The sequence below is a fragment of the Dama dama genome, chromosome 1 (genome assembly GCF_033118175.1).
Source record: "Dama dama isolate Ldn47 chromosome 1, ASM3311817v1, whole genome shotgun sequence".
Classification (NCBI taxonomy): Eukaryota; Metazoa; Chordata; class Mammalia; order Artiodactyla; family Cervidae; genus Dama; species Dama dama.
The window spans coordinates 50,880,742-50,892,931 of NC_083681.1; the positions used below are offsets into that span (position 1 = coordinate 50,880,742).

General features: G+C 45.7%; 1 protein-coding gene across 7 annotated transcripts in view; it reads right to left on the reverse strand.

Moving 5' to 3' along the window:
- Nucleotides 1–12,190, reverse strand: part of NUMA1 (nuclear mitotic apparatus protein 1) — a 71,459-nt gene that overhangs the window by 26,212 nt on the left and 33,057 nt on the right. For 5 of the 7 annotated variants that reach the window (XM_061149295.1, XM_061149253.1, XM_061149302.1 and 2 more), the window contains exons 2-3: nucleotides 6,451–6,524; nucleotides 75–160 (exon numbers count right to left, since the gene is read on the reverse strand). In XM_061149295.1, coding sequence (XP_061005278.1) covers nucleotides 75–160; nucleotides 6,451–6,492 — 128 coding nt within the window. In that variant the 5' untranslated portion in view covers nucleotides 6,493–6,524. Of the gene's footprint in view, nucleotides 1–74; nucleotides 161–6,450; nucleotides 6,525–11,037; nucleotides 11,197–11,873; nucleotides 12,145–12,190 lie in introns of those variants that run through there. The other 2 variants (XM_061149279.1, XM_061149262.1) reach the window with 2 other exon arrangements.

Sequence of the window (12,190 nt, forward strand, 5' to 3'; positions counted from 1 at the left end):
GAAATTAAATGCAGTTCCCACCCAAGCCTACAGCCTTGCTAGACAGGCTGCAGGGGAAGGCAGTGCAGACTCACATGCCGTCAATGATCCTGATGAAGACACCGCAGTCCTGGAGTTGCAGCACAACCTCCACCGGGTCACCCAGGCGCAGACTGTTCACCTGCGAGGCAAAGGGAAGCACTCGGTGAAACCGTCGTTGGTGCAAGAAGCCCTGGGGTTTGCTCCTTTCCCCAGGCGGCAATTCTTATTCTGAGTGCCTATGTGTGTCCTAAGTTGCCTCAGTCATGTCCGACTCTCTGTGACCCCCTGGACTATACCCTGCAAGGCTCCTCTGTCTATGGAATTCTACAGGCAAGAATACTGGAGTGGGTTGCTATTCCCTTCTCCAGGGGATCTTCCCGACCCAGGGATCGAACCCGCATGTCTCATGTCTCACTGCATTGGCAGGCAGGTTCTTTACCGCTAGTGCCACTTGGGAAGCCCCTTCTGAGTGCCTATAGTTGCAGCTAAAGGAATGCAGAAACAGGCAATTCTAGGACTTTTAATTTCAGCAAAGGAATGTTGCTGCACCAACTCATCCACTAAAGGCCACCTGAAAGCTGCTCTCAGAGTCCTTCCTTTGGCTTCAACTGAATAAAAGCTTAAGTTCTCCCAGAATGTTCCAGCACTCAGGTGTATTTTAAATATAATTGGGCATAAACTGGTTCTAGAAAGAATGAAAGAAACTTGTGCCCCAAGAGAGGAACCTGAGGCAGGGAGTGAGGGGTAGGAAAAAGAAAGGCTTTTTTTCATAGCCCTTTGTATTTCTTGAATGTTTACACCTCAGATATTACATTTACAGCCTTTTGTATCTCTTGATTTTATAGTTCTTGAAATCTGAATTTTGTATCCACTCAAAGTTGCTATTAAATACCAGGTATATTTTATATACTCCCACACAAATATAAAATCTCGTAATTGATGCATTTTTAAATTCTTTCCAGACATGAAACTTTGGCTGAGGAAGGGAGAAATGATCAGAACACATGATAACAAAGAAAAAAGGAGGGAGGGAAGAAACGAAGAGCTACAAACCCCAAAGAAAAACGTGTCAATTCAGATTCAATTACCTTTCCCGTTCCTGGCCTTCAGGCAGGCATTCATCTAACTCAGTCTTTGCCACTAGAAAGTTCACCACCAGTCACACACAGATGAACCAGGTACACAGGTTATTCAACAAGCATGCATGTTTGACTTCTACAGGAAAACCTCATAAATTCCACTGGTACCAAGTGCAGAAGTCTGGGCTAGAGTTTACCTTTGCGGTACCTTATTAGGAAGGAAGGGTTTGTTTTGCTAAGTCAATCAATCACATATGCAAGACTGAGGGAGAAGGGAGACATATCCTGCTTTACAGGATATAAAAACTTCAGAGTAGTGGTTATGTGCAAATGAGTAGATTCTATTAAATGTACTCTTTATTTTTTTTAATTGAAGTAGTTAATTTACAAAATTGTTAGTTTCATAGTGATTCAGTATTTTTGCAGATTATCCTCCATGGTAGGTTATTACAAAACACTGGAAATAATTCCTTGTGCTATGCAGTATATCCTTGATGCTTATCTATGTAGTGTAGCAGTTAGTCCCACACCCCTCATTTGTCCCTCCCCGTCAAATGTGCTCTCCAACAGGCACTAGGCCAGAGGCTCCCAGACGAGGATTTTGAATCCAGCTCCTCCGTCCACTAACTTGCCAGGAACATTTGTTACCAACTTTGTTTCTTCCTTCGCCTATTTTCTCACTTGTCAAACTTACCTACCTTAGAGGGCCAGTGTGTGTTCAAATGAGATTGTGGACGAAAGAACACATTACCAAATAAGAGGACTAAATGCAAAGCACTATTATGGTCAATAAAAATTAAAATAATGAAACAGATCCAGCAATACTTCTACTTCTTAGTTAAATTAGCTGACTGGACTGGAGAATCATGAGGATGAAAAAAAAAATCAGTGATCAGTTACAGAAATGATAGTACTTATTTCCATTAAATAATTTTATATTAAGAACTTCTAAACAAATCTAAATTAAAGTGGATTGAAAGTAAAAAAAATTTAAGTGTGGAATATAAAATAGAACCTTTCACTGGACTCTTAAAGATAATCATTTATACCATCTTTGGGGGCATGTGTGTGTGTGTGTGTGTGTGTGTGTGTGTGTGTGTGTGTGTGTGTGTGTGTGTGTGTGTGTGTGTGTGTGTGTGTCTGTGTGTGTGTGTGTGTCTGTGTGTCTGTGCGTGCACGCATGTGTGCATACACTCTTAAAGATAATCATTTATACTATCTTTAGGGGAACGGGTGTGTGTGCTTAATCTAATTATAAAATGCCAGTCTGAATTTTTAAAGAAGATTCTGAATATTCCAAGCCACAGTCCCTTCTATCTGTTGAAAATGAAGAGACTGCAATGACTTAAGCATCCAAAAACCATCTTCTTTTAATATCTGAACCTATGTAAAACATTCAAGGGCTGTGAATGCTTGTTCACTAACAAGATTGGAAAAAATCATACCAGTTAGCTGGTTTAACTTGAGGAATCAGGATTCATCTTATATCAACTAAGCAATAACTCAGCAATAGTTTCTTTTATGGATATAAAAATACATTTCCTTCCTGTGCATTATTTTGCTCTCAAATGAGAAATCATTTGAAAGCTGAGGAAGCAGACAAGCTCCTTCATCTCTAGTTAGGATATAAAACGTGACAGAGGGCCAAGCTCACTGAAGAATCCAGAACTTTCTGTAAGGCTTCCAGGGTCATTTACAGTTGCTGAATCTTAAAGTTCCTTATATTCCCTACAACAATTTATTCACTATAACTACTGGGAACAGAATAAATTCAAGCCATACTTCAATTTAAATAAAATATAGGTTTACCTTTACATTATAAAATAAATTATTAAAAACTTGAAAAACAAAAAACTCCACTCACTCTAGTATTTTAATACCTGTACTTCTAACATTTTGATTTATTTCTTTCTAATCTTTTTTCCTAGGTCATTAAAAAAGAAATCACCGCTGTGATTGTCACATGCATGTGTCTGGGTGGATGACACTCTTCTCACTAACAAGCATTATTCCATGTTGCTACAGTGTTATAAAATTCCTTTAGCTGCCTAACTTGTGTTTAAATTGAAAAACTGTATCTAACTATATTTTAATATATTAATGCACATTCACTGTGATTTTTCAGAGAAGTATACAAATATCTGCTGTTAAATAAAACCAGTCTTTTTTGTGTCTTCTCCGTAAAGGCAGTAGTCACTATAGTAGACTACTATAGTAGTCACTATAAAACCAAGCCTAAAACCAATATAAATAAACTGATAAACTTAAAACAATGTAGCTGAAGGACCCCCTAAAGATCACTTAATCAACTGAACTAGGCACACAGACACTACTCAACCAGTCTTTTCCTGGGGAAGAGGAGAAAGAGATGATGCTTCTAATACAGACATAAAACACTGGAATGTAAACAAAAAATATAAATATAAAACACCCATCTTAAACTATACAACTAAAATTTGCATCTATTTCAAAAGCTGAAGACTAAGAATGCACATTTTGTACACTAAACACATTATTTCCTGACTACAGATTTGACAGTGATTAAAGACAGTTTTAGTAAATCCACCCTACTTGGAAATTAAACATTCATTTCCTAATTCTGTAATTTTTTCTTAAAGTTGGCTCTTTAATTGGTCCTTTTTGAATAGTAGTTAGGGTGACTACTAAAATACCCTCTACTGTACCATTACACGCCAGTCAGGATGGCTGCTATCCAAAAGTCTACAAGCAATAAATGCTGGAGAGGGTGTGGAGAAAAGGGAACCCTCTTACACTGTTGGTGGGAATGCAAACTAGTACAGCCACTATGGAAAACAGTGTGGAGATTTCTTAAAAAACTGGAAATAGAACTGCCATTTGACCCAGCAATACCACTTCTGGGCATACACACTGAAGAAACCAGATCTGAAAGAGACACGTGCACCCCAATGTTCATCGCAGCACTGTTTATAATAGCCAGGACATGGAAGCAACCTAGATGCCCATCAGCAGATGAATGGATAAGGAAGCTGTGGTACATATACACCATGGAACATTACTCAGCCGTTAAAAAGAATTCATTTGAACCAGTCCTAATGAGATGGATGAAACTGGAGCCCATTATACAGAGTGAAGAAAGCCAGAAAGATAAAGAACATTACAGCATACTAACACATATATATGGAGTTTAGAAAGATGGTAACGATAACCCTATACGCAAAACAGAAAAAGAGACACAGAAGTACAGAACAGACTTTTGAACTCTGTGGGAGAAGGTGAGGGTGGGATGTTTCGAAAGAACAGCATGTATATTATCTATGGTGAAACAGATCACCAGCCCAGGTGGGATGCATGAGACAAGTGCTCGGGCCTGGTGCACTGGGAAGACCCAGCGGAATCGGGTGGAGAGGGAGGTGGGAAGGGGGATCGGGATGGGGAATACGTGTAACTCTATGGCTGATTCATATCAATGTATGACAAAACCCACTGAAATGTTGTGAAGTAATTAGCCTCCAACTAATAAAAAAATAAAATAAAATAAAATAAAATGCCCTCTACCAAATTGCATGCCCAGGCAGTACTTTATTTACTTACTCATTTTATTTATTTATTTATTTATCAGTCATTCTGTGCAGCATATTTATTTATTTATTGGTCACTTTGTGCGGCGTGTTTATTTATTGATTGGTCACTCTGTGTGGCGTGTTATTTATTTATTTATTTACTGGTCACTCCGTGTGGCATGCAGGACCTTAGTTCCCCAACCACAGATCAAATCCATGCCCCTGCAGTGGAAGCATGGAGTTTTAACCACTGGACTGCCAGGGAATTCCCCCAGGTAATATTTTAATATTTAAGTATTTTTTACAGACATTATCTCATATTCTCATAATAACTCCATGAGGCATTATTATTAAAATGAGGTGCTGAGAGGCTAAGTAACTTGTCCTGGGTCACAGAGATAAGCCAGAGCAACGACTCTAAGCTGAGCTGTCTGCCTCTAAGATCCACACGTGTCATCATTACACTGTGTGGCTTCTTCTGTTTCTCTGTAGCTTTAAGTTTCTAATGCTCAGCATTATTTTTTCATTTGCCATTGTCTTAGGCAGAAGTATATGAAAAGACCTAGCAGAAGAATTTTGGTGAAGTAATCAAGAAGGCACTAGGAGGACAACGGAAGCTGACAGAAACAGAGCAAAGAAAGCAAGGAGAACCTTGCCCTGAGATTAAAGGCCTTTCAAGACCAAAGTCCCTACACGTCAACGAAATTTAGCATCAATCCTTCTTCAGAAACATGAAAGGAAAAAAAAAGAAAGAAACATGCACAAGGAGGGTGCCAACATGGGTTCCCACGCTGCTTTGCAGCCACCTTCCCATCACTCAAAGGGAATATGTACCTCAGAGAAGCCCTTCCTAAGCTATACAAGTCAAGTCAGGGGTCACTTCTCAGCAGCGACATCATCAGAAATAATAAAAGTTAAATACCAAGGGGAGGGCTTCCCTGGTGGCTCAGTGGTCAAGAATCCACCTGCCAATGCAGGAGACATGGGTTTGATACCTGGTCCCAGAAGATCCCACCTGTCTCAGAGCAACTAAGCCCAGTCAGCACAACTACTGAGCCCAGGAACCACGAGGACTCAGCCCGCGCACCGCAACTAGAGCAGCTGCCTCTCCTTGCTACTAGAGAAAAAGCCCTTGAAGCAATGAAGGCCCAGCAGAGCCAACAGATAAACAAACAAATTTTAAAAAACTGAAGGGAACTCAGCCATAAAAAGAACAAAATAATGCCATCTGCGGCAACAAGGATGGACCTAGAGGGTCTCATACTAAATGAAGTTAAGTCAGACAGTGAAAGACAAACACCACATGATACCATTTATATGTAGAACCTAAAAAGAGGCTACAAATGAACTTATCTACAAAACCAAAATAGAGTTACAGATGTAGAACATAAACTTATGGTTACAAGGGGGTAAGGGGGGTGAGCAATAAACTCGAAGATTAGGGCTGACAAAAACATACTACTATACATGAAATAGATAATTAATAAGGACCTATTGTACAACACAGGGAGCTCTCCTCAATACTCTATAATGGACCATATGGGGGAAAAAACCTTAAAAAGAGTGGATGTATGTATTTGTGTAACAGATTCACTTTGCTATACACCTGAAAGTAACACAACATTGTAAATCAATTTTACCCCAATTTAAAAAAAAGCTAAGGGGAAAGGCAAAAGAAAACTGCGTTTTCTTTATCTGGAGAGGAGAAGACTCTACATGGCCCTGACTCCTACAGAACTCCTCTCTCACCTCTCCCAAGCTTCCTGGAAAAGCGTGGCACACAAAGGAGAGAGAGGAAGACCACTCACCCAAGTGAGGAGTGCAGCCGCCCGGGTGGCATGGAGCGTCATCTTGGTGAACCCCGACAGTCACCCCGATGCACCTGGAACCCAAGAGAAGAGGCAGGACGGTTAATTACATCAGATATCCATGATGAAGGAAGAAGGGGGAAATGGCTTCATTTACCAGCTCTACCAAGGCACCATGGGAGTTTTTAGAGAGCTCAGAGCACACAACAAAATTATTCTATGAAACATACAGTGTCATAGTTGACAATAAAGAACTTTGCATTTAATTCAGTGTCCGCAAGCTCTACATACAATCTTTCTGTCCCTTAGAAAATACAACACTCAAAGCTGGACTTCAACCCTACTCTTTGGGACGTGGTGCCCTTAAAACGTGGAACAAACATGGTTTTTCAGACACACCTAGGTTTGAATGCTGATTCCATGTGACCATGCTCTTGTGACCTTGGACAAGTAGCATTAACTTCTTTTAGTCTGTTTCCTCACCTGCAAAAACCTCTCTAGGTTATTTACTGTGATGCTTCAAGATAAAACAGATAAAGCAAACAGCATAGTGCCTGGCACACAGTAGGTTTTCAATAAATGATCACTGTCCTTAAGCAAAAAGATTGATTTCTGGCTCTTTCTGTAGGTACCCGAAGTCTGCCTAATTAACAATAACCAAGTCTTTGGGGAAAACCATCAAATTCTGGATTTTTATATCCCCCACAGAAACGTCAAAGACATAGCTCAAATGGGAGACAGGATGAAGCCAAATCCAATTCTGGCAGAGATCCCAGGGGACAGTTAATGAAAGATTAGGTACTTGTCCTGGTATTTTTACTCCCAATTTTCCTTTCCAGTGGGAATCTTCCATCTGTCTGCCAACCTGCTCAAGAGACCACACACCTGGTGACTAAATATTCCCCAACATCTCTTACCAGCTCCCATAATTCCTACAACTCTTCATGAGAGTAATCAGCCCCACCCCCACCTCCTACTGCCATGGGTGCCAAGTCTGTCACTACTCTAGTAGGAGGAACAAGAGTGCTAAGAGTCATCACCTATAACTTTCCCCACATTATCAGCATCTCCAACGTGTGGGTTCTGTGGGACCAACACATGCTGAGTACTATCTGAATACAACATGCTGGGGTAAGACACCATGCTTGTCCATAAGGAGCTCACTGTCTAAATCTGTTAATCCACTACCCATCATCTCTTAGGCCTTCCTCTGCAAGTGTACTCTGCTTAATAAAATCAACCAAAGAGGTTTTTTTCTTAGTCCTTACATATGCTCATCCTGTGCTGGAAGCTACATGGGAAATGGGAAACAATGACATGGTCCCTGCTTTGAGGGGCTTACAGAAGGAAGTAAAATTAAACATAGAAGATGCACTAAATAATAGAAGAAAACAATTAAATGCCAAATATAACTAAATGCTAATTGTAATTAATTGCTTCCTGACCCTGCAAAACCCAATGTGATTCCACCTGCCATACAAACGTCACAGTTTTGGAAATGAGCCAGTTCACCCAGGTTTTGGCAAAAGCAAGTGCAGTGGTTAAGGGAGAGTTCTCAGGAGGGCGGAGAAACTCAGGGGCCTGTGTATTCCCTGGTTTGGATGATGTTCACCCAGTGTGGCCTATCTATGGGCCCTGACTGCCTTGCTCCCTCAACAGGATGAAGGCAGATGGCCTCAACTGCTGAACTGCAATAAGGCTTTTCTGGTGGTTAGTCAAAGTTATCGCAAGGACCACGCTTGGCCCTTGGAGTAAAGGCAGCAATGTCCAAATGCTATACTGGGGCTTCTTTAGGGCAAAATAAATAAATAAATAGAAGCTCAGAGCTATTCAGGAACAAGGGCAATGAGGCCCTGATCACCTCCTCATCAACCCCACTGCTGCCTCTCCAGACTTGCTGTCCTTTTGATGAGGCCCAAAACTGCAGTCAGAAATTGCATTTGCAACCAGAGGTGGATCTTTGCCGCCTCTGAGAGATTCCACAGCTGTGTTGCTAAAAATGACCTGACCCACCTCTTCCCTTCATCTCAGAGGCAAAACACACAACCCTTATGTCCTCCCAGGGGAGCCTGTCTAATACTGGTGTCAAGGCCAAATGCCTTCTTCTGTGCTCCCCAGGCACAGGAACGGGCAGAATTCAATATTCAACATAAGGAAAGACCTTATCAGGTCAAATGCCACAGAGGGGCACTTTATCAGAGACAGGACACTGGGGTGAGAGCCTTTGGGGCAGCTCAGTCATTCACTCACCTCTGGATATTGAATGACTGAAGTCAGTTGCACAGCTAGACCTCGGCAATGGGACTACAACTTTAAGCAGACCTTGGCTTGGAACCCTAGGGCTCCCAGCCAGAGCACCATCCTCCACACCCTCCCCCTGAAATCTGAGGCAGGCCCCACCCAGAAGACTGGGTGATGGTGATGGAAAAACAGATCCCCTCAATTGCAGCCTGGAACCATTTCACAGAAAGGTCTGCTAAGATTCACCCCCAATTCAATCAGGCAACTCACCCCCAACCCACCCTCAAAACCCTCAATCAATAAACTAACAAAAATCTTGAGATGCAGTCCCTCTGTGGACACCTTCAGAATTTTAACCTATCTCTTTCTTTGAAAAGAAGTGCCCTGAGCAGAGAAGGCACTCTCTCTTTGCCCTGGGCTCAAGAAGGAATCAAGACACAAAAGCAGCTGCCTTATAAACCAAAGGTCTTGTATCCTCTTGACATTTTCACAAGTGACATAATGTAACTCCCTCATGTCAGGATCACTCCCCACATTTAAGGTAACCCCTCTGTCTCCAGAGAAGATAAATCAGGACAAGAACTCAACACTCAAGAGATACGCAGGGACCTGGCCTGTACCCTCTCTGGGTCTTAAAGAGTTAAAACCTAGCCCTGGTTTCCTACCACCAGGGCTGAAGTTAATGCAAACCACCTGCTCAGATGCAAGGACCAGGACTGGAGGGTCAGGTTGCTGAGCTTGGGGTCTGTTCTGGAAAAGCTTCAGTTTTAAGCACTGACCAAGTACAGGCCAAAGGCCAGAGTTTTGAATTGTGGCAGCACTACTCTCCTCATCCCGCCCCCCCAAATTGGGTACCAGCTACTTCTGAGACCACTACTTAGCCACTGACTGCCCTCATGAACACCAAGATAACACCAAAGTGCCCTGTGGTCTCAGAAAGCTGCAGAACTGTACTGATAACTCAGCACAGGGGCCCCCGCCTCCACTGAATCTTCATTCTTTTAGGTGATAACTCCCATTCCCAGACCTTCAGGACCCAAAGCCTACACAAACCCTCACCTCAAAGGTTCCAGCTGCGTGACCCACTGCTTTTCTACTGTGGTTCCGAAGGCCCACAACTCATAAGAGAAATGGCTGTCCCAACTCTGTGCCCAAGCTCAATGGCAAGATTTACCACTACCTACCTAGACAGCCTGCCTGCCTGTGACCTCCATACGTCTTTCTAAAAGGATACCCCCACATCCACAGAGTGAACACCCTAATTGGGAGGGTGTTCCTCTCCTCTGACAGGAGAGGAGGCACACTCAGGCAAGCACCCAGACCTCATCTGGTAGGTTATCCCAGAGTGGCCCCAGCAAAGGCCAATTCATGTCACCACTGGCTCACGGGTCATAAAGAACAGGATAGGAAATATCCTGCTGGTGCAGCCCTGGCTAGGAGGAGGTAAAAGGCCCAAGAACCAGCAGCCCTAAGAGAAGCCAATGAGGGGAAACACAGTCCTCTTCAACCCCTGAGGAGTTCTGAGCAGGAGCTCTTGTCCAAGTCCAAAGAGTTTCTCTGCACTCCTGAGGTCAGGGCAAACCAGTGGTGCTGGCTGTACTCCCAAGCTCTCGAAGGGGCTCACTCTGGACTCAGGCCTCCCCCTCTGCACGCAGACCAGCCCCTCTATGTAGCCTAGCATTTGGCCCAGTGTCCTGGTGAGGAACACGGGAAGGAGTGCAAGGGAAACCAAGGTTTCCCTGGTTTCTTCAAAGTGGCTTACTAGTATCTGCCCTTCCCCCTAGGCTCTGTAGGGTCCAGATCAGAAAGATGTGGGCACAAGGGCTGCAATCAAGAACCAGATCTGGGGCCTACAGCCCGACACTACACACACACCCCCACTCCAGCAGCTTATCAGCGCCTGCCCCCACTGCTATATCAACACCCCCTGGTCCCTAACAGCGGACAAAATGAACCTTTTTCACTCCCCACCGCTGTGTACACACCCAGGCCTCACTCGGGAATGGAGACGCTCTCCCGAGCTGTCTACAGCTCAACGTGCAGGCGCACACGCTTTCTCCCTGCGAACAAAAACACGCTGACATCTACGCGAGGGGGAAAGAAAGCGACCCTTTGCTCTAAAAGGCGCCAACTCCCGGATGTTGGCAAGCTCTGCTCGCAGCGCCTGCTTCTGAGTGTTTACTTGCTCTCCCTCTCCTCTCCCTCCCCTTCAAGGATGGCGCAGGAAAGGGAGGTGAGGGGGGAGAGTCCACCGCACCCCCTCCTCCATGTTTGAACAAAACCCCAGAGAAACAGTGAGGGAGAAAAAGTCTCAGTGCAGGGGGGGAAAGGGGAGGGGGGCCTTACCAGACTCCCAAAGCCACACGGATCTAGAGGTTTTAATCCGCCATTAGCATTTAAATCTTGAAAGGAGAGGAGGAAGGGGGGGGGGGGTTTAGTGGAAAGTAACCCCCCACACACAAAAGAAAAGTTGTTGGTTTTCTTCTCAGTCAGCCTGGCAGGAGCGATCTTCCTGGCTGACAGCCAGAAGTGCGTCACAGCCAGGAGTCTGCTTTCTTTAAAGGCGCAGCGAGCTTCCGCGAGCGGGGAGCAGGGCACTCTCCGCAAGGGGGGAAGGGCGGCAGTCGGGGGCCGGGAGGAGGGGGCCCCCGGCGCGCCGGAGAGGGAGAGCTGCCGAAGCCCGGCCTGCAAACAAGAGCCCAGGACGCGCGGGGTGGGGGCGGCGGGGGGAGGAGCCGGCAGACAAAAATACTGAACTGCAACAGTGGCGAGCGCCAAAGCAAACTGTGGCATAAACACACGAAACGCATCTCACTGCGGCCTGCCTGACAAACCTGATATCCCCGGACACTCCCCCTTCGCGCTCTTAAGACGGCAGTGACAGCCCCTCCGTCTCTGGCCAGCCGCTGCAGGGTAGGCCGCGGGCTGCCCCGGGGGTTAGATCAGCCCTGCCTGGAGGCGAGCAGGGCAGGGAGGAAGACCCGGCAACAGAGGCTTTGGAGAGCGCGAGGGACGCAGGCCCTCGGAAACAAGGGGCGGCTTCCTGCCGGCTCCGGGGCGGGCCGCGTCCCTAAGCACACACGCCGCTCGCTCGCACACAAAGCGCCGGCCTCCGTCCGCGGGCGCCGCCTGCCCTGGGACATGGCCGCCCCGTTCCCCGAGGGAACCTCTCCAGCCCGTACCTTCTGCGTGGCTAGGCTGGGCTGCCGCGCCGCGCCCGCTCCTCCCCCTCGGCCACCCAAACCAGGTGCCCGGGCCCACGGCGGCCCTGGAGCGCGGGCCTGCGCTGTCCTGTCCGGGTGACTGCGCGCTATTGTCGACTGCGGAATGGCCGCCAAAACCCCAGCTGTGCTGCCAGAACCTAATCCCCTGTTCCGCCAAGCACTGGTGGGGAGGGGCTGAGGGGCCGAGTCTCGGGACCTCGGGCGGCAGGCAGGAGCCCCTCAACAGACACAGGCACTGGGACCCGTCGGCAGAGTCTGCTCCCGCCTCCCCTCCA